At 41.4% G+C, this 22136-nt stretch overlaps 1 protein-coding gene across 4 annotated transcripts in view; it reads right to left on the bottom strand.

Annotated features, from left to right (window-relative positions):
* Positions 1 to 1628: 1628 nt before the first annotated feature.
* Lsm14a (LSM14A mRNA processing body assembly factor) overlaps positions 1629 to 22136 on the bottom strand; it is a 40087-nt gene continuing 19579 nt past the window's right edge. Inside the window, exons 4-11 of one of the 4 annotated variants that reach the window (XM_051207288.1) lie at positions 19455 to 19577; positions 14521 to 14697; positions 14189 to 14254; positions 9601 to 9783; positions 9348 to 9519; positions 6959 to 7190; positions 4525 to 4581; positions 1629 to 2672 (exon numbers count right to left, since the gene is read on the bottom strand). In XM_051207288.1, coding sequence (XP_051063245.1) covers positions 4558 to 4581; positions 6959 to 7190; positions 9348 to 9519; positions 9601 to 9783; positions 14189 to 14254; positions 14521 to 14697; positions 19455 to 19577 — 977 coding nt within the window. In that variant the 3' untranslated portion in view covers positions 1629 to 2672; positions 4525 to 4557. The remainder of the gene's footprint in view (positions 2673 to 4524; positions 4582 to 6958; positions 7191 to 9347; positions 9520 to 9600; positions 9784 to 14188; positions 14255 to 14520; positions 14698 to 19454; positions 19578 to 22136) is intronic. The other 3 variants (XM_051207290.1, XM_051207289.1, XM_051207291.1) reach the window with 3 other exon arrangements.

Below are 22136 nucleotides of genomic sequence, written 5' to 3'. Positions count from 1 at the left end.
TGCACTGACTACGCTCAGGGGCATGCAGACAGGTTCGGATCTGACAGGTGGGGTCTAGGTCTGGGGTCCTGGACCCCAGCTCACTCTTACATCTTGGTCAGGTAGAGAGCATCCAGGGACATCCCTGGAGTGGGAACCCATGGCAGTCATCTGTTCCTGGTATAAGTGTTTTATCCCCGAATAAAAAATATCAGCCTATGTTGTGTCCCAGAATCTTATTTCCCACTCAATAGCTCTATAATCTCTTATTTTTTTGAGAAGGGTTTCTCTGTATAGCCCTAGCTGTCCTCAAACTCAGAGATCCACCTGCCTCTGCCTCCCAAGTGCTGGGATTAAAGGTGTGCACCACCAAGGCCTGGCTCAGTCCTATAATCTTAAATACCCAGGACACACCCTAGTCATCCAGAGCCAAACACTTCTCACATTGCTTAGCATCCAACAGAGGTCAATTCAGCCCTGCCTCAGAGCCTCTGGGCTGGACTGACGCTCTCAGCCCTCTTCATCCCTTGCGTGGTGCTGAGGACTGAACCCAGGGCTGCTGGGTGAGTTCTTCACAGCCTTGAGCTGCATCTGCAGCCCAAGTTTGGCATCTCCTATCCGCCCACAGGGGTGCACTCTGGACAGTGTCCAGTGTGGCCTATGAGTGGAAGGCCTATTCTCCTGCCACAGACCTTAGTGTCTTGTGCTCATAGGAGAAAGGGATTTCTAGCTTTCCTTGATCATTTACAATGACAACTAAATGTTAGAAGTATACATGGCTTAGTTACTTCAGGGCAAACATTACCATTGCTGCATCCTGTACTCAAGATGCTTTCTATTAATCTTCCTAAGGAAAGAGAATGTCATTACTTACTTACGAAAGAACTTTGAGAACAAGTTTACCCAATAGTTTTATTCTGTTTTAGGATAAAAACCTTGCTACTGGAAGGTATGCTGTGGACACACTTGATGCTAGTTATCACTGGGACAATAAATACCCCAGTCAGTGACCCAGGACAATATGAAAAAGTTCATGCTGCATGAGCATGGAAAACTGGCCTTGGACATCTCAACCTAGAGCTATTAGCACAGAACATGCTTTGATGCTCAGAGTGCCTAAAAATGTGTTCAATATCATGATCTGTGGGTCCTCCAAAATGGTTAGCTGTTCACAGACAGGCACACAGTAAACTATGGCTGCTAAGCACTGGATCTCAACAATGAAATCAAATTACAAAACATTTCTTTGTTAATCTATACAAAAGATATAAAATTTAAAAATAATCAATCATCCATAAGTAGTTCAATTGTCCTACAGTGCAATTCCCCACACCCTTATCACTACTGATGTTTTAATGAGAAAGGTAAAGCAAAATAGATAAAAATATTTAAATCTTTGGATCCCTTTATTCCATGGCCTTTGTTAAAAACAAAGTGGCCAGATCTTTTTCACTATAGCTTAAATATCAAAAAGATTTATTAGTAATTTACAGTTAGCAACAAACGTGTACATGGAGTCACCAGTGGGTCATAGGTCCCCAGCTGTGTTAGTGATGTTGTACAGGTGCCAGATGATTTGAAAACCCCATCTTCTTGAAGTAAAACAGGAGTCAGTGTCATCACAACAGAATTCCAGGCATAGCAGGAGGAACAGGTCAATGGATGCCTAGCTTTAATGTTTTAAAAAGGGGGAGGGTTACTTATTTGAAAATACAGCAAGGTACATTCTCATCTATGATTACTTACATTCATACACTGAAAATATCTGTTATTTGGACAAATCCTGCGATCTGCTACAAAACGATGTCCATACACTATGCATGAATAATTTATTCTTTTTAGATAATGGAATAAAGTTATCAAATCTTCATTTATGTTCCAAACATTAAAAAAGAAATCAAAAACCTTAAGCCTGGAAAGCAAAGGCAAAGGACCCACCCACAGCCCTGCTCCTCAGCACACCGACTTCTGCAAGGACACGTGTTTGCTGACTTTAAACGTTTATTCTTTAAAAAATTAGTTGCTTTTTATACAGCTATACAAAGTTCTTAATGTTTCTTTGGCAATGGAATATAATGGAATTTTACAACTATATAAAAAAGTTACCTTTGCCTAAGAAACAGTATTTACCTGTGTGTACATAGTTGACTGACAAAATTCTCTACCATCCAGCACCCTAATTAAGTGTCGAAATAAGCTACCTCATATTATAGGCTCTCCAAAAAGATACACACACATACACACACGTACACACAGGCACGTGCACACACTCACACACACAAAACCTTCTGTGGCTCAAACACAGTATCACGGCCTATCTGCAGGCAGCTGGAAGTAATCACCGAATACAATTAATTAGTGACAGGAAAAATCCTTTCAGTGATGAAAAAAAGACTAGCAGTTCCATTCAGCTCGCTGTGGTTCAACTCTAGCAAGGATCAGCCTTCTGCTACTCCACATACACCTAAGCTCGTGTGTTAAGACAAGCCTTCCTGCCCCAAAGCAACTGCAGCGCAGCTTTGAAACGAAGCAGAAAACCAGACAGACAAAACCCAGTGCTGGTGACAGACAGACAGCAACTTCACTTCTTCATTCTTCACACTGACTGAACCTCTTTCCAGGACCATGAAGAGCTAGGAGTCACCTATCTCCAAAGACTTGTTTGTAGACTATGCAGAAACCTTGTTGTCTTTCTAAAAAGGAAAAGGAAATATTAGTTCATGTTCTAAGCCATGGCACATTAGTAAGTTTTTTCTTAGTTTGCTCAAGTTTATTCAGGTTACCTTAAATACACCCTTCCTCTTATTTTCACAGAAGAAAAACAAATCTGTCTCACTGGTTTCTGGGAATCACTGCTTTACGTTCCACATCTGACAGTGATTGGCTTTGCTATCTGCTCACTGTGTTTTCCAGTCAGCAGACGGTGTAGCAGTGACTGGCCTGACCTGCAGGCCACACTCTACCTTTGATTGCCCTAACAATTTAAACACAACAGTTAACGTGAAGTTTCATCTAGTTACTCAGAAAACTCTTGAAACAAGCTTCATGAAATTCTTAAGTTTTGACATCTTTTACTAAGCAATGCAATAACCCAGAAGGTAACCATGTTTCTCTCTAAATGGCACACTAAGAGAAAGCAGTACTAGATTTAAAAATCTTTTATTATCTGTGTATATGCACATGTGGGTGCCTGTTTTCTAAGACTTATTATGTACATGGTGTTCTGTCTGCATGTTTGCCTGCAGGCCAGAAGAGGGCACCAGATCTCATTACAGATGGCTTGTGAGCCACCATGTGGTTGCTGGGAACTGAACTCAGGACCTCTGGAAGAACAGCCAGCGCTCTTAACCACTGAGCCACCTCTCCAGCCCATGTGGTTTCAAACAGAGGCCAGGAGAGGGCATTGGGTCCCAGGAGCTGCAGCTATAGGGGCTGTGAGAGTTGTGAAAACCCAGTGAGTCCAAGAACCCACACTCAGCTCTCTAAGAGCAGAGCATACTCTTAAATGTTCAGCCCCCCCCCCCCATAACTCTTAAGACTACCTTGGCCAGCAGAGTCTTTGCCTGCCACACACGAAGCCCCTGGCTTTATCCCCACCACTATGTATACTAGCTGTGGTGGCGGCACATGCCTCTAATCATAGCACTATGGAGATGGAGGCCAGTTTAAGTCACATAAGACCAGGCCTTAAAAATAAATAAATAAATAAATAAATAAATAAAAATCCTAAATTTGAAATAAGTTTGAAAGACAAACATGAAACACTACAACCAGGGTTTACACGGAGCACAGAGCCCGGGCTTCTGCTTCCCCTCAGACAAGCAGCCACCACACAGTACGCTCCCTGTATCCTTGGGTCTTCAGGAGTGGATAAAAACTACGCATGTGTGTTTATGTGTCTGTCATTGTATGAAACATGTAAAATCTTTTTGTCTCTTTACCCTTTAGGGCCTATACAATAGTCTAGCAACTATTTGCATACTAGTCACACTGCTCGACTGTATTAGAAGTAACTTGCAAGCTAGTGAAAATCCAGGGAGCTGGTAGTGAAGTCCAGCAGATGCGAAGCATGATGAACCCCGTGTTCAATCCCCAGAACCCACAAGCAGGTAAGAGGATAGGACGGGTTCTATGTAAATTCAAAGTTGTTTATAAAGGATCCATGGCCTCTGGAACTATTCAGCTCTTGCAGCCAATAGCCCTTATAGACAGAATCATGGCCACATCTACTATTATTAGGCTTATTACACGGCTTTATGAAACAAGGTTTTCTCTGTCTTCCTGCCTCTGCCTCGTGAGTGCTAGGATTATTGGCATGTGCCACCACAGCTTTTAGTGAGCCATCCCAATGGCAGGACAAGTACTCCCTAGTTGAGGTACCCTAGTGAGGGTGCCACAGCAAACCATTTGTACAGTGTCACTAATAAACTGACTCACATATGGCAAGGTACAAGTTGGAACAGAAACAAATGAACTAAAGATGAACCCTCTGTCCCCCACCAAACCAACCTTCACACCTCCCATTTCTTTCTTTTCTTTTTTTACCTTTCAGAAAGCAGTATGACCAATCCAGACCTTTTAGGGTCCAAAAGCCGTGGTTTTCTGAAAGGTTAAAAAAAAAGACAGGCGAAAAAAGAGGGAGAGAAAGGGGTAAGGGGAGGGAGGAGAAAATAAAAGGGGAAGGAAAGAGACGGAGTCATTTCAGATTCTTCCTCCCCCATCCCAACTAAGTATGAGAGTCAGTCAGAAGACTGCCTGAGGTTGCAGTTACAGGCAGGTCTGAGTTGCCTGGCATGGATGCGGGCAATCAGACTTGGAAGTTAACAAGCACTTCTAGCCACTGAGTCACCTCCAGCCCCCATTTCAGATTCTTCATTGTCTCAGGACCCTCTCTGAAGAAACTGTGGACTCAGCCATCCACCATGGTGACTGTGACTTCATAGGTGCATGGGATAAAAGCTGACTGTATCCAGACCTCATATCCAGACAACCCCCTCCTCCAAAAAGTAAACAGCAAAGGACACCAAGTTGATGTGTAAAATATTATTCTTAGTAAAAACAGGGCAGAATATAATCACTATATGTCCTGCCTGGAGCTGCATCTCCATCTAACAGCAAGCCTAAGACCTCTTAGACGGTAATCATCTACTTTGGGTGGGGTGGAAGAGAGGGTCTAGTTTGGCTCATTCTCTATCGTCCTATCGTAACTTCTGTTTCTGTAAAAGCAAGTTTGCTTACAGTCATCCCCAAACCAATACTCATGCCAGTGCTCAAAGTATTGATTGTGTATGGGGTAGCTAAAAGAAGCCAGATGGATGAGCAGAGTGCGGTCCTGAGCTAAAGGAGTCTTGCAATTGCATGGCTGGGTAATACGAGCTAATGACTTGAAGCTAATTCTGAGCAGTCTTGGCACAATAGCCAGGATATTAAAATTAACATACCTAATCCCAAACCCATCAATACTGATCTCCTTCCACAGAGATCCTCAATAATAGCTAGTTACCAAAACCGGACAACAAAAGTCAAGCCAGTAAATCTTTACCAGTGGCTCTCTGTACAACATAATTTTGTTCTTCTATTAATTTCTTTCCTTGTAAACAAAAAACAAAAAACTAAGATACTTCAACAAGACAATTACAATACTGCCTTAACTGACAGGCCTCTTTCACTAGATACTTACATACAAAAGTACACTACACAGAGCTGTTGGTGAATGCCATTATACCAGAGGGCTCTCAAGAGTACGCTATAATAAGAAAACAAGAGCCCAGTGAGTTCTCTACAAACCTATATTAAGAGCAGTGACTCAAGAGCCAACCTGCTAGGCCCAACACTCAGTGTTGTCCCTCTCTGGTACTGTGACCTTGGGCACGTTATTTAATATCTCTGTATCTATCTCTTTGTAAAACTTAGATAATAATAGAACCATCTCACAGAGCTGACGTAAGGTGTAAGTCAGTATGTGAGAACCACTCAGCACCACGCTGTCACTCACTGCTATTCGAAAGCTAAGGCTTTTAGACATACAGGCTTGCTTTGCTTCCTAGATTCTTCTGGTGTTAATGTGTAAGAATCTAGTCACATGAAATGAAGGTAATATTACAGTCTTTTTTTTTTTTTTTTTTTAAACTGTACTTTTAGTGTTCCTTTAAAAGGACAGAAAAAGTTATCCCTTTCTTTGGTGGGTGGGTGTGTGTGTGTGTGTGTGTGTGTGTGTGTGTGTGTGTGTGTGTATCGGTGTCTAAGAGATTTTACTGGTTCATGAAATCTAAACTCATGGCTCTAATCAAAAGGCAAAAATCAGTTCTCCTGGTCTTCCTTCGGCTGAAAAAGTAGTTAGGCTACAGGCAGCACTGTAGACAGACGCTGCTTAGCCTGATGCCGCCATGAAGCACTTAGATTTGTACCCTTTTTCCGAGAAAGGGTTTCTCTGTGAAACAGTCCTGGAACTCACTTTGTAGGCCAGGCTAGCTTTGAACAGAGATCCACTTGCCGCTGCCTCCAGAGTGTAGGAATTAAAGGCGTAGGAATTAAAGGCGTAGGAATTAAAGGCGAGTGCCATTACCACCTGGCTCCTTTTTTTTTTTTTTTTTTTTTTTTTTTGAGCCTCACTATGTAGAACAGGCTAGCCTTGAACTCAAGAGCTCCACCTGCTTTTGCTTCCCTAGTGCTGGGATTAAAAGCACACACTACCGTGTCCCAGCTCTTTTATTCATTAGCCAAGACATTACTGTTAAGTTAAAATAAATATTCTAATCATGTATATTCTCCAAGAAGTTAAACTGGAAGTTATTCTGATGTTTTAAAAATAATTCTGCCGTCTACGGCCATACCACCCTGAACGTGCCCGATCTCGTCTGATCTAGGAAGCTAAGCAGGGTCAGGCCTGGTTAGTACTTGGATGGGAAAAATAATTCTGCCAAATAGAGACAAGTAAAATGTTCTGAAAGACAATCCCACAGCATGCTGCTATACTTACCCTATATTCAAAATCTGCAAACTCCCTGCCCCCACGACCACCTCTGAATCCACCACGAAATCCTCGAGGGGCAGTGAAAGTCCCTCCTCTGCTACTGCCACGTCCTCTTCCACCACGGAAGCCAAGGCTCCCTCTGCCTCGGTAGCCCCCGCGGCCACGATTTGGTCGAAGGGGGATTCCAAATGTTTCAGCATTTAACCTTCTTTCTTCAGCCCAAGTTGGTCTCCTTTCTCTGTTATACAGGAGCAGATGAATAACAGCATGTCAACTCAAAACCGTGCATCTCTTGGAAAAATCTATGTAGCTCTAACTTCCCAATTCTGCATAAATTTTAGTTGATTTCTCAAAATAATTAAAACAAAACAAAAAAAATTACAAGCAGTTAATCTAAATTCTCCCCAGGCTTTCATGATGTGTAAGTTCTATACATTTCTGTAACATGTTTTCACATGATATAAAGATGTTTTCACATGATAAAAAGATGATAGAAGCCTAAATATGAAGATAATTAAGGCCAAGAGGATATACAATTGATTCTACTTGACCCATAGAAAAGAGAATAGAGCCAGGCGGTGGTGGCACTCGTCTTTGATCCAGCATTTGGGAGGCTGAGGCAGGTGGCTCTCTGTTCGAGGCCAGCCTGGTCTACAAAGAGAGTTCCAGGACAGCTAAAGTCACACAGAGAAACTCTGTCTCGAAAAACAAACAAACAAACATAAAACAACAAAGTGTGTGTGTGTGGGGGGGGTAGAGAGGTTAAGAGTACTAGTAGCTCTTCCAGAAGTCCTGAGTTTAATTCTCAGCAATCACACAGGGGCTCACAACCATCATAATGAGATCTGGTGCCCTCTTCTGGCCTGCAGAAATATATGCAGGCAGCACTGCACACACAATAAACATTCAAGTCTTTTAAAACAAACAAACAAACAAAAAAAAAAACCACACAAAACAAAACAAAACCAAACCAAAAGAGGACAAAGCTGGTAGGAAAGCCTTGGCTTAGACAGGCTAGGAGATGAAGGTCCTAGTATCCTAGCCCAGTCTCTGGACCTGAGCAGCACTCAGGCCTCCTTATCTGCGCTTAAACTGCAGCTCAGCTGCCACTGGGTGGCACCACTGCAGTCAGGACAAAAGGTAATGTGACACGGGCAGCAGACTGCAGCCCTTAGCTCACTGTGCTGGGTTATCCCTCCAGCAATCTGGACATTGTCTGAGCCTTTACTATACATGACATAATTGTACTATAAGGGTCAATTCTGAAGAAATATTTTCCACCTGAGTCTGCTTTCATTTGAATTACAATGTAGACAGGACAATGGAAAGGCTTATATGTCACACGAATGCTTCTTCTGTTTTAACTAGTATCTAAATGTGACTACATCCTTAAATAAAAGTATAAGCACCTCTCTCCCCCAAGACAGGCTCTCTCACATAACACAGGTGGGCCCAGAACTAGTTATATAGCCCAGGGTAACCCTGAACCCTGATCCTCCTGACATCACCCCTTACTCAAGTGCTGGGATAATAGGTTGAAATCTATGGTTCTTTTTCTTTTTTGTGTTACTAGGATAAAACCCAGGGCTTTGCATATGCTAGGCAAGTATTCCCCCACTGAGCTATATCTCAAGCTTTTACCATTTTTTTTTTGTTTGTTTTTGTTTTTAAAAAAGAGACAGGGTTTCTCTATGTAACAGCCCTGGCTATCCTGGAGCTTTCTTTGTAGACCAGGCTGGGCTTGGAACTCTCAGAGATCCACTACCACCTGCTTGGCATGTCATTTAAATTTTGGGTTGAGGAAATGGCTCAGCTGATAAAGGTGCTTGCCAGTAAGCTTGACATCAGGGTTCCTCTCCTAGAAAACCACATGGTAGAAGGAGAGAACTGATTTATTTCTAAGTTGTCCTCTGACCATCACACCCACGCTATAGAATGTGCAGAACCAACAAACTTCAATAGTTTCTTTTAAGAAAAGAAACATTAAAAAAAAAAAAATCAAGATTATGGGGGCTGGAGGATAGCTCAATAGTTAAGAGCACTAGCTACTCTTCTAGAAGACCTAAGTTCAACCCCAAGCTCCCACATAGCAGCTCACAACCTTCTCTAAAAACAATTCCAAAGCATCTGATGCCCATTTTCAGCCTCTGCGGGCACTGCATGCACATGCTGCACAGACAAGACACACATGCAGGCCAAACAACAATACAGTACACATAAAATAACGATGAATTCATGCTTTTAATCCCAGCACTCCAGAGACAGAGGCAGGATCTCTGAGTTTGAGGCCAACCTGGTCTACAAAGTGAGTTCCAGGACAGCAAGGAAGGACTGTTGCACAAAGAAACCTTATCTGGGAAACAAAACAAAACAACAAAAACCAAACGTACAGTACCTATTATCATCACAAGAAATATTGTCGAAGAAGGATTTAGTTTTGTCGTAATAGCAGTTGGGTCCAAGAGGGTCTTCCTCATCAGCATTCCCTTCACTGTTCTGAGTCTCAACTCCGGAGTCTCCTTTATCTTCGCCATTTACAGGTTTCTCTTGTTTCTCAAGTTTATCTTCTAATGGAAAAACATCCAAGCTGTAAAATCTCTTTACCTCACAGATCAAATGATCTTCTGAGCTGAAAAGTAAAAACTTACCTTTTAACTTAAGTTTACTGTGGAACTCTCTGTCAATTTCCTCCTTGTTAAACTGTGCATTTGCACTTTCAAAGTCAAAGTCTTTCTCAAACTTCATCGGACCATCTCGACGGACAGCAAACCTTCCCCTGCCACCTCGATGACCCCCACGTCCTCTCCTGGGGGCAGAAGGAACTCCCGGAACTATGGTAAGAAAGAGTATTTATATAGATATTAAGTATGTAGCAGCTGGTTTAGAACAGTACTGTGGTCTTTGTATGACACAGTCTACAATATAAATGTTGAAAGGTCTCTATATGTACAGCATATATGTGTTTTTATATAAATAAGAAATGGGGGAGAGGTGGAGAGATGGTTCAATGATTAAAAACACTGGCTGCTCTTGCAGAGAACCTAGGGTCAATTCTCAGCATTTACATGGTTGTTCACAACCATTCAAAACTCCAGTTCCTTCTTCTGACCTTTTCACGCACAACCACACACGCTGTACACACACATACATGCAGGTAAAGAACATAGAGACATATAAAAAAATCTTACAACACAAGCCCTGAAATGGGGGCCGGGGAGGTCCTCAGTGGGGAATGAGTACAATCCCTGGGACCCATGTGCTGCCAAGAGAGAACTGACTCCCATAAGTTGTCCTCTGACCTCCACTTCTGTACTGTGACAGCTGTACATTGGCACATATACACAAATAAATATAACAAACAGAAACAACTCCTGCAAGTCATCTTTAGACCTCTATAGGTGTTCTGTAGCACACACATGTCCATACACAGACTTAAACAAACATGTCAAAAAGATACCCAAACTTAGTATGTATATTAAAAAATAAAACAAAAGTTTTAATGTAATTTTTTATACAGTTATATCTAGGAAAACCACAACAAAGAGATGTAGAATTGACAGAGCTACATGGGGCCTTCCTCACTGCATTTTTTTAAAGACTTTATTTATCAAATATACAGTGTTCTGCCTGCATGTATGCCTGCAGGCCAGAAGAGGGCACCAGATCTCATTACAGATAGTTGTGAGTACCATGTGGTTGCTGGGAATTGAACTCAGGACCTCTGGAAGAACAGCCAGTGCTCTTAACCTCTGAGCCACCTCTCCAGCCCCTTCCTCACTGTATTAACATAAGCTCTAAAAGCTCTGCCCTTTCTGCTGTTTATCCACCCACAGTGTCAGGTCCTCTGTGGAAAGGGTAACAGGAAACAAGATGCATAATATGGATAAGTGAACACTAATTAGCACAGACAGCTCCACAGGATGTTTTTCTCCCAATTCAGATAAACAACAGACAAGAGAAGCACCAGTCTAACCCCATTTACTCAAGCCTCCCTGGGTCTATGTACCCTCTTTCTGTGAAACCAACACAGGGCTCCAGCCAATCATCTGAGATATGATAAAGCAATGTGAAGTATACTGCACAATTCAGAGTGAAAACTTGGGAACCCAAATATCTAACACATGTGTGATGAAGGAAAAAACAATATGGACCAGTACTTGGCGTGAGTTTAACTTTAAGAAATGCAGAACATAAAGGAGGATGAATTTAACTGAAGTACAAATTGAATAATTATACAAACTGTTTTAACAAACATACTGACAAGAAGTGACAGCTGGGCGGTGCTGGAGCACACCTTTAATTCCTGCACTCACAGAGGCAGGGAGGGACAGACAGATCTCTGGGAGTTTGAGGCCAGAATGGTCTACAAAGTGAGTTTCAGGAGATCCAGGACTGTTACACAGAGAAACCTGTCTCAAAAAACCCAAAAAGAACCAGAAATAACTTCAGGGTAACAGGGCTATGCTCATTATTAGCCAAGGATTGGTAAACTGAGTTTGAGAAAAACCAACCATAAAAGCCCAGAGTAGGAGATCCAGACCATTAAGTCTACATAAGTAGGTCTTTTAACACATTTAATTTTATTTATTAAAGGCAACTCAGTTACGTGCCAGGAAATAGGATATGGTTCACCCTAAAGTTCAGCATAAAGAATACCTACCTATTCGTGTAAAATCCAAGAAACTGCAAGAGTATTCATTGTTCTGCTAGTGACCCTTAGTGGTGGATGAGGGTAGTGAAGCCTTTTCGTTATCTTTTGTTTTATTGATAATGGAGGCTGGACCCAAGACCTCCTGGATGCTAGACAAGCATTCTACCATTGAGTGTTATCTCCCAACACAGGTGGTGAGAATTTCTGTTTTTGTTTTCAAAAACAGTTTCTCTGTGTAGCAGTCCAGACTGTCCTGAACTAGCTTTGTAGGCTAGGGTAGTTTGAAACTCCTAGGAATTCCTCTGCTTCTGCCTCCTGAGTGCTGGGGTTAAAGGTGTACTTACAGGTGGTGAGTTTTGAAGGACACTACTAAGATAAATGTACTTATTATTTCACGCAACATTAAAAGATTGTCTTTATGTGTATACATGTGTATGTGCCTGCAGAGTCAGAAGCGGGTTGTGAGACATCAGCTATGGTGCTAGGAACCAAATCCTTCTCTGCAAGAGCAGAGAGTGCTCTTGACTGCTGAGACATTTCTCCAGCTCCTTATATAATGTCAAATGATAAAAATATGGCAATTATTCTAAGAGTTTCAGCTGTTTAAAACGTAGTCAGTACTCCACAACACACAAAACACATAAAACCACACAAAAAGCAATAAACTACCCGGGAGGTGAAGGAGGAGGATCTCTTGAGCCTAGGAGGTTCAGGCCAGCCAAGGCCACACAGAGTGCTCTCAAACAAGTGCAGGGGAAATGAGTGCTCATACAAGCAAAGGTGTATGACACTGAGGTGTCTAACGATGAATACAAAGATTACTTTCTAATCGTCATCTGAGTTATGTTTTAATTTGGCATAGTTTTAGATTTTGTTTTCCAATAATAAATTGGAAATTAACAAAAACATGATTTTTAAATATTAAGTAGTGTCAAGGAAAATGTAAAACCCCATTAAATCAATAACCATGAAAGAAAAATGAAAAGTTCTATAGAAGTACTTCACTTTAAAAAAGCAAAAAGGGACTTTGGAGCACTCACTGCTTTTAAGAGATGACCCAGGTTTGGTTCCCAGCACCTACATTAGGTGGCTTACTACATGTAATTTCAGTTCCGGGGGATCTAACAGGCACATGGTGCACTTACATGCATACAGGCAAAATACTCATATGCATTTAAAACAAAAAAGAAAAAGATCTTTGGGCTGAATCTGGTGGCAAATGTCTACAATGCCAGCACTTGGGAGGCACAATCAGGAGATGGAGGCCTTCTCTGATTGCAGAGTTTAAATACTTTCTTGAACATTAATCAGATTTGGCAGCAAACAACTTTATCTGGAACCAGTCATCATGCTGGTGCCTTAAATATTTTTAAAAACAATTGGGGGATGGCCTGGAAACTTCTCATAGGTGAAGAGTACCAGCTGATCTTCCAATGGACCTGAGATCCCAGCACCCACATGGCAGCCCACAGCTATGTGTATCTCCAGTTTCAAGTGATCTGATCTCTCTGGGAGCAACAAGTATGCATATGGTAATCATATATACACATATGCAGACAAACACTCAATACACATATAAAAAAATTTTAAAAAGGCCGAGGAGAAATCCCTGAGGGTAAAGGTCTCCTTCTATATACAAGTTTGAGGGTTGCTGTCTGGATGCACCTATGATCACAGCTCTCAGAAGGTGGAGACGGGGGATCCCTGGAAGAAGCTGGCTAATTAAACTAGCATCATTAGCAAGCTCAGGGTTCAGGTGAGAAAGCTTGCCTCAATATGTAGGATAAGAGTGATTGAGTGGGATATCTGATGTCAACCTCTGGCCTCCACACACATGCCCATGCACACGTAAGCACAAGGGCCCAAGCTCTGAAGACAGGCAGATCCCTGGAGTTCACTGACCAGCCAGCCCAGTTAAGTTAATAAACTCCAGGTTCAGAGACTCTTACCTCAAAAATAATGTGGAGAGTGATCAACAAAGACACCTAATATCCCCTCTGGCTTCCATCCCCATGTGCACATATATGCATTGTATAGCTGAATGCACATACAACCACAAGAACATGTACATAAACCCCCAAACACAACTGTGTACCATCAAGTAGATCTTGTCTTTTCCAGAAAATATTACTTCAGAGAAGCTATATTAAATTAAATATGGACATAAGAGTCCATTTCCCTGTTTCCTTCCCATCAGTAACTGTACACTGGCAGATGTCACTAACTTCTGACACCCGTCTTCTGGTGTGTCTTTCTGTAGAGGTCAGCAACAGTGTGCCGCAAGCGCCGCATGCACAGACTCTCAATAACCCACGTCCCTGGGTCTGTAGTTACCACTCCCCACCTTTCTTTTTCACAGCAACTACATATCTTCAAAATGCTCTCCCCCACTGGGATCTACAGCACATGGCCTTCAATTCCAGCACTTGGGAAGCAGAGTTCTAAGCCAGCCATGGCTACCCAGTGAGGACCTGTCACAACCAACCAACTGACCTAATGACCGGCCTACCAACCACCCTCCCACCCACAAAACCCCTCAAATCAAATAAGCCCAGACCAGAACCACCTAGACCCAGGTAACTTACCTACTTGCCTCTTGCTATCATTTCTGAGCTGCTCATTTTCTGGCCTTGGGACTTTATGTACTTCAGCTACAGAAAGAGACATGCAAAGTGACAAACCAATTCAGAATATATAATCAAAAATTCCTGCCAAATAAGAATGGAGATGGCAACACCCCCACAGTAAATGCCCATACACTCCCACCGCTTTGAGTCACATTTGAAAGAGTAAACACTATTAAAATAAAGTTCAGCTTAACCCTGCGAGGGTCGTTCATATAAAATAGCCCTCTTGGTGAAATGAGGAGATGAAGAGTGGTCAGTCAGTGCAGGAACAGTAAACAGCTCAGCTCTACCTCGCCTGTGCTCTTGGTTGTCTATTGCTTTCTGGCTGGTAGATGGCAAAGGCCTGGCTGGTACAGGGCTCCTTCTCCCAACAGGTGCTGGAGCAGGTAAGTGGGCCGAGGCGGTCTGTACTGCTTGTTCCATGGTTGGGCTTTTTCTCAAAGGGTCTAACTGAGGGCTTGATCGACCTAAAATGTAACCAAAAGATAATAAACTACCCTAACCTGGGATTTCAAACCATCTAGACTTTGTGAAGCCTAGAATTTTATTCTGCTAACTCAAATCCTCAGCATAAAACTGAATTAATTTTATTAGCCCAGTGTTTAAATCTACTTATCTTTAGTGGGCTGGTGATTCTGCAATGAAAACAAACAAAATAAGAAAAACAAAAAACAAAACCAAAACCCCCAAACAAACAAAAGCCCTCACAAAGTACAAAGTAACACACCACTCCATGACTCTTTCTTTCTTCTTTATTATTTATTTGTTTGTTTTTCAAGACTGTGTAGACCAGATTGGCCTCAAACTGCCTGCCTCTGCCTCCCAAGTGCTGGGATACAAAGATCACACTGTAGGCACGTCAAATGGAGGCTTTCCCTAATCACAAGATTATCCTGACACATTCAGATTTTTATTTTTTGGAGACAGACTCTCATATAGTCCAGGCTGCCCTTAAACTCCGGATTCTCCTGACTCCATCACCCACATGCTAGGATTCCAGGTATGTATATTTCTGTAAATGACTAAAGCACGGAGCTCTGTCACAAGAATGTAAAGAACAATAAATCATGGCAGGTAGATGGATTATTAAATGTCAGACTAAAAAGGCAGTGAAAACAAACTCTTCTGAGAACTCCAGAACAGTCACACTCCTTCCTAGTCATATAGAAGCTCTCCTGCCATGTCTCTGCTTACCATGGGTTTGATTTATTAAATGCTACCTTTCCTTCTATGAGGTCAGAATGGCATATCATGTTATTGGTTTTTTTTTTGGGGGGGGGATTGTTTTTCAAGACAGGGGGTCTCTGTGTAGCTTTGGAGCCTGTCCTGGGTTCCACTCTGTAGACCAGGCTGGCCTTGAATTCTCAGAGATCCTTCTACCTCTGCCTCCCGAGTGCTAGATTAAAAGGCATGTACCACTGTCACCTGGCACTAATCATGCTTTTTGCTCCTGTAATTTTCTCTACATTTCTAAAGCTTTCAGATTCCACGATATTGTATCCAAATAGAGAATTCTGCTTAAAAATTACCTTCATTCTATAAGAACAATTTCCAGATAGGCTACTGTCTACATCTATCCGGGCTCAAGCAATTGGGGAAGAGGATGGATGCTGACTGCTCTCTGGCTGTGGAGTACTCAGGATCCCAGGGATGACTTACTGGTACTACTCCCCAAGTATGTAATTACAATGTGTTCGATATTCTCAGATATTTATGGCAAAGTTCCTTAGTCAAAAGTTTAATCACCAGTAAGACACTGGAAGGTACATTAACAGAAACACTCAGTTTTTGTTGCCTATGGTTATATCATTTTGACTCACAAGAAACACTGTACACTTATAAAGGAAGTTGAGATGGGGAATGGCTAGGCTGCTCAGGCTGGCACTCAACACCAGGACTCAAGTGATCCTCCTGCCTCAGCTTCCAATGTAGTTTGCCTATCCGGCGGAGATCACAGGCATATACCATCATGCACTTTTCAAATAATTAAGTTTTTCTTTCTTCTCTTCTTTAGAACACTGTCCTTGCTCAGTAGATAAAGGTAGCCTTGAACCCGTAACAGTACTGCCTCAGCCTTCCATATGCTGGGATTACAGGTGTATACCATCACAAGCAGCTTGATGGGTTAAGATGTAAGAAATGCCTGTTGCTGTAGTTCATTTTATAATCAAACGACCTTTCAAATATATAAAGCTTCTTTTATCATTGCTTTTCTGAGAGGATAGCCTGTGACTCTGGATTAGTACAGAGATGAACACAATGGGGCACACATTGAATCAATCACCAGCTCATTGGCTGCATATTAAATTTCCTTTTTACTAACAACTTACTAATCATGGTACCGATTTTGCTACAAATAAAGATTAGGAATAAATCTAGAAATGATTTCAACAAAACCAAAACAACTTGAGTGACCATCATATTCTTATCATAGATTTAATGAAAATCTCACATATTGTGTGAAATTCAGAAATTTCTCTTATTTATTCAGTCCCCCTCCCCCCCCCCCCCCGTATCCCTTGGGTGGCCTTGAACTAACAGAGCTTTCTACAAGTCTATGCCTCCAAGGTGCTGGGATTAAAGGTATAGCCACCATGGAGCAACCTTATTTTTTTTATTCCATGTATGTACCTGTGCCTGTGGAGCTGAGTTGTCTAACTCACAAACTCTTCAGAGCAGCACTAGCTCTGAGCCACCCCTGTCCAGCCCCAAAATCCAAACATTTCAGTTGGTGAAATTTAAATGGATTCTTAGACTTCCTGTACCATAGGATTTATATAAATATTCACATCAAAATTTAATAAAACTTCTGTTTTCAAGTCTTCAGTATAAGGGGAGGAATCCAATCTTTTCTTAATCCAACAGGCACCAATGTCACAGGGATAATCAGCCTTTTATACTATAATTTAATCTAGAAATCTTAATCATTTTATTCACCTATGTAGAGGATCAAATCCAGATTACCACACAGGTAGGAAGTCTTTTACCACTAAACTATATCACTAGTATTATACATTATTTTATTCATCTTTAAATTTATTCTTATAATTTTATTATACTTTTATTTTTAAAGTATGTTTTGCTATATGTCCAGGTGTATTATAACACTTATTTTTTACAATTTGTTTTCATGTATATGGTGTTTTGCCTACATGTGTGTACCATACATGTGCAGTGTTCACACAGGCCAGAAGAGGAAGTTGAATCCCCTGAGAGTGGAGTTAGATATGATTGTGAGCCTCCATGTGGGTGTTGAGAATCAAACCTGGGTCCTTTGAAAAGACAGCAAGTTTTCTTAAACCCTAAGCCACACCTCCAATGCCTATTTCTTTTCTTTTTTTTAAAAGAATTTTAAATTTACTTATTTACTATGTATATAGTTTTCTGCCTACATGAATCCCCTGCAGGCCAGGAGGGCACCAGATACCATTATAGATGGCTGTGAGCCACAATGTGGTTGTTGGGAATTGAACTCAGGACCTCTGGAAGAATACCCAGTGCTTTTAACTGCTGAGCCATCTCTCTAGCCCTCTATTTATTATTCTTTCATATATATGTGTGTGTGTGTATTAAACTTTATATTATGTGCATTGGTATCAGGTCCCCTGGAACTGGAGTTACAGACAGTTGTGAGTCACTATGTGGGTACTGGGAATTTAACCCAGGTTCTCTGGAAAAGCAGCTCTTAACCACTGAGCTATCTCTCCAGCCCCCCTCCCACCCCTTTTTTAAAAACAGAGTTGACTATGTAGCCCTGGCTATCCTGGAACTCAGAGGGATCTGCCTGCGTCTGTCTCCTCCACACTGCCAGGATTAAAGTTGTGAGCAATACACTGCAATATATGTATTTTTACAGGAAATCTGGTGATCACAAGAAAAAGCCCCATTTATAATTCAGGAAATTAGCGCTTTTATTTTTCAGTGAAGAAAGAGCTCTAACATAAAATATAGCAAAACAACAAAGACACAAATATACATTTATAGCAGGTTAGGAAAGCCTGAAAAACCATAACAAAATATAAATATTGTCATCTGTGGGTAGTATGATTATAGTTTTGTTTTATACCTTATGCTTCTATTTCTAAGTTATTTACAGAAAATCTTTAAAATGTTTAAAATTTAACACACATACCTATATACTTAATTTTTATTTTTACTATGCTTGTATGGGGGTATCTTTCAGTGGCCATGAAGGCTAGAGGTTATCAATTTAGATCCCACCGGAGTCATGGGCAGTTCTGAGCTGTCCCATATGGGTGCTGGAAAGCCAACTCAGGTCCTCAGCAAGACTAAGTCCTCTTAACTGGAGTCATTTCTCCAACTCCACACTTAATAAGTCAGTCAGCATGAACAATGTTGGCTACAATTACTTTAAGGCACAACAACAAAATATACAGGATTACGCTTATTAGTGTTGGCTTGCCTTTGATATTCATCAGCTTTGCCCTGTAGCTGCTTCACTTTTATGAGGGACCTACACTGCACTACTGAAAGTAAAGCAATGACCCATCACACAGCCCGTAGAAGTGCACACAGCCCACACAGCACTGTGTGGTTAAAGACTATGAGACTATCTGGTAGAACAGAATTTTTCAAAATGACAACAGCATCCCTTAGGCTTATTACAATGTTGATCTCCAGGCTTCAGAGTTTCTAATCTTCTAGTTCTCAATTAAGACTTGTGTTTTCAGAAGCACTATACGATGGTTCTTTTGTGGTGATCCACAGAGACAGAAGGTCCCACATCTATCTGTGAGGTGTTAGGCAAGACTCACCAGCATGTATATCAACAGTTTATTTCTTTGGACAGGTTTTCAAATTCACCTACCATATAGTTCAACCTTTAGTGGTAAAATATGGTAAACCTTGTAAATACAGAATGCTCACCATCAATTCCAATTTGTAGAAAGTTTAAAAAGTAAAAATTAAAAGAAGCCATTCAGTAAAATATTTATTGCAACAAAGTAACTGGGGGGGAGAGGGGATGATTCCCAAACTAGCCAAGTATGTTGGTTACACACCTGTAATCTCAGCACTCAGAAGGCAAAGTCAGGAATATAGTAAATTAGGTTAGCCTAAGAAGTAAAATCTCCGTCTAAAACAACAACAACAAAACGTAAAGAGCCAAACACCAATGATACATGCTGTTTATAAACCTTCAGAACAAGGAAAGAAAATGCTAGAGAAGTTTGGAATGGAGTAGCTGACAGGCAGAAGAGCTTACCTTGGGCTAGCTGTGGTTTTACTGATCTTGTATCCTGTGTGAAGGCAGAACCAACTGCACTGCTCTGGGATAAGGTACTGCTACTCGATGCTTCTGTTCCAAAGGATGTCAATGAGTTCCCAGCTTGAAAGGATTACAAAAAAAATATCAGTATTTTACTGATTGTTTATGAAAAAAATGGGACTGTGTAGTCTCACAGCGTTCAAGCAAGCAGTTTTTGGAACACGTATTGCAAAAATAAAGACACAATCAGATGGTGAACAACAGAAACAACACAACGGACACTGACATTAATTTCAGTTATTGTAATGTTTGCATAACAGGTGAATCATCAAGATACCGCCTAGAACTTTCCCCCATGTAAGGCAGTAGACAACAGGATCTGCCTGTGACACTTTCCACTCTGAAGGAACCGTGGGGTTGCATTTTGCCCAAAGCAATTACAGAAGAGTGGGAGTTAAGAATAACACTAGAAAGGACCCAGCTCTCTGCCACACTTGCTCCACCATCTTCTCTAAGATGAGTGGTTGAGCCTTTATATATAGCATTCTTAAAATTCTGCATCCAGGAAGGCTGTTCCTGCATTTCAACAATCCCTATCTCAGCTCTCATTTGTATACCTCTATGATGGTAGTCAGAATAAGCTCTTACATAATACAATCACACCATTATAATATTTGGGACCTTCTAATGGTTCCCAATGTCCCCCAACTATTACCTCAGTTTATAAAACTCTTGTTACTTGCCCCTTTCCTCACATTATCATATTTGAACCTGTGTAATTTGTTAATCATTCTTAAAATGCAATCTGCTCATTTCCAGGGTGGATTCCAGTTCTTTTAACCATTTCTAACCACTTCACTAATGGTGTTTAAGATACTGTGTTATTCCGAGACTCCTCCTGATTTGATGAATTCTACTTTTCAAATTCCCTTAAAATGGGCCATCAGAATGTAGCAGTGTCTTACACATCAAGTACTCTCACCCACCAAGGCACATTCCAGTTAGGCTTCTGCTATGACCAGCTCTGGAAGAGACAAAACACCATCCCCACAATTCTGGGAACATAGCAAGCCTTTTTAAAGACCCTGCTTGTGTTCTTGGGCAAGGCTAAACTACTCTGCAGGGGTGCACTCTGACCACCTTGCTTGCTGCCTGCTGGAGTGCCAATTCAATGGTAGCAAACTGTACCTTCTAGTCGCACTGTGCCCATCCCTGCTCCTTGACTTAAATTCTCCCACTGATTTATGTGTGTAACCCTCAAACACTATCATCATCACTATTATTAGTGACAAGGTCTTGCTTCAAATTCCAAGACACTCTGCCTCAGATTTCCAGACATTGGGGTGGGGGTGTCTTAGGGTTTCTATTGCTGGGACAAAACACTATGACCAAAGAGCAAGTTGGGGAGGAAAGTGTTTATTTGAATTACACTTCAGCATTGCTATTCATCACTGAGAGAAGTCAGGACAGGAACTCAAACAGGGGCAGGATCCTGGAAGCAGGAGTTGATGCAGAGACCATGGAGGGGAGCTGCTTACTGGCTTGCTTCCCATGGCTTGCTCAGCCTGCTTTCTTATGGAACCCAGGACCAACCACCATGGTCTAGGTTCTCTCCCATTGATCACTGAATAAGAAAATGCCCTACAGCTGGATCTCATGGAGGCATTTCCTCAGCTGAGGCTCCTTCCTCTGATGACTCTAGCTTGTGTCAAGTTGACACACAAAAACCAGTCAGTACCTGCCTCCCAAATCACTTTTTATGCAAGGCTTAATTAAGAAGAGCCAATCAAGCTGAGCAATGATGTCGAACACCTTTAACCCCAGCACTTGGGAGGAAGAGACAGGCGGATTGCTGTGCATTCGAGGCCAGCCTGGTCTACAGAGTGAGTTCTACTATAGCCAGAACCGTTTCACACAGAAACCCTGTCTCAAAAAACAAGAAACAAAAAAACAGTAAAAGGGTCAACCAAGGTTTGTATTATCATCTAAGGAGACATTTAGCTGCTACTACAACAGTATCTGTTAAAGTGGTTGGTTTTTCCTCTCACTGAGCTTAATGAAAGAAAAAAAACAAGTACTTGGGCGGCTCTACTTTCTCTCTTTTTCACTCATTCATGTTTGTCTATCTTTGTCAATAATCCACAGCTCTAATTATTCTATCTTTGTAACAGTCCTGAATTGGGTGGTATAAACTTCAAAGTTTTATTTTTAAAGGGTCTGATGGGATTTTGACTTGAATGTTTTGTAATGTTCTGACTCTTGATCTGTAAGTGTGATTAGCTGTTTACATAGAGCAGTAGTCTCTTGGCAGTTCTGTGGTTCTCTCAGTAGAGCAGGGGTACCTCAATTCTATTCTGGGTCAGACAATGCTTTGCTATTAGTTGTCCCAGCACCCTGGACTCTACCCAACACATATCAATATAGTCCTCATTTTAAAAGCCCTTCATTGCCAAATGTCCCCAGAGAACATGGGCAATTTGGTCCCTCTCCTCAGTTCTAGGTGCCTCACATACACTTTTAAAAAGCAAATACAAACCAGGTAGGATCTACCTTAATCCCAGTAGGCACATTTATGAGTTTAAGGACAGTCTATCTACAAAGACAGTTTCAAGACAGTCAGAGCTATATAGACAAACTCTGTTTCCAAAATATAAATGTCCCATAAACATGTGGAAAGTT

The sequence above is a fragment of the Phodopus roborovskii genome, unplaced genomic scaffold, assembly GCF_943737965.1.
Source record: "Phodopus roborovskii unplaced genomic scaffold, PHOROB, whole genome shotgun sequence".
In the NCBI taxonomy this organism is placed as follows: Eukaryota; Metazoa; Chordata; class Mammalia; order Rodentia; family Cricetidae; genus Phodopus; species Phodopus roborovskii.
The sequence above is the reverse complement of the archived record's forward strand: the minus strand, read 5'-3'. Positions and strand labels throughout refer to the sequence as shown.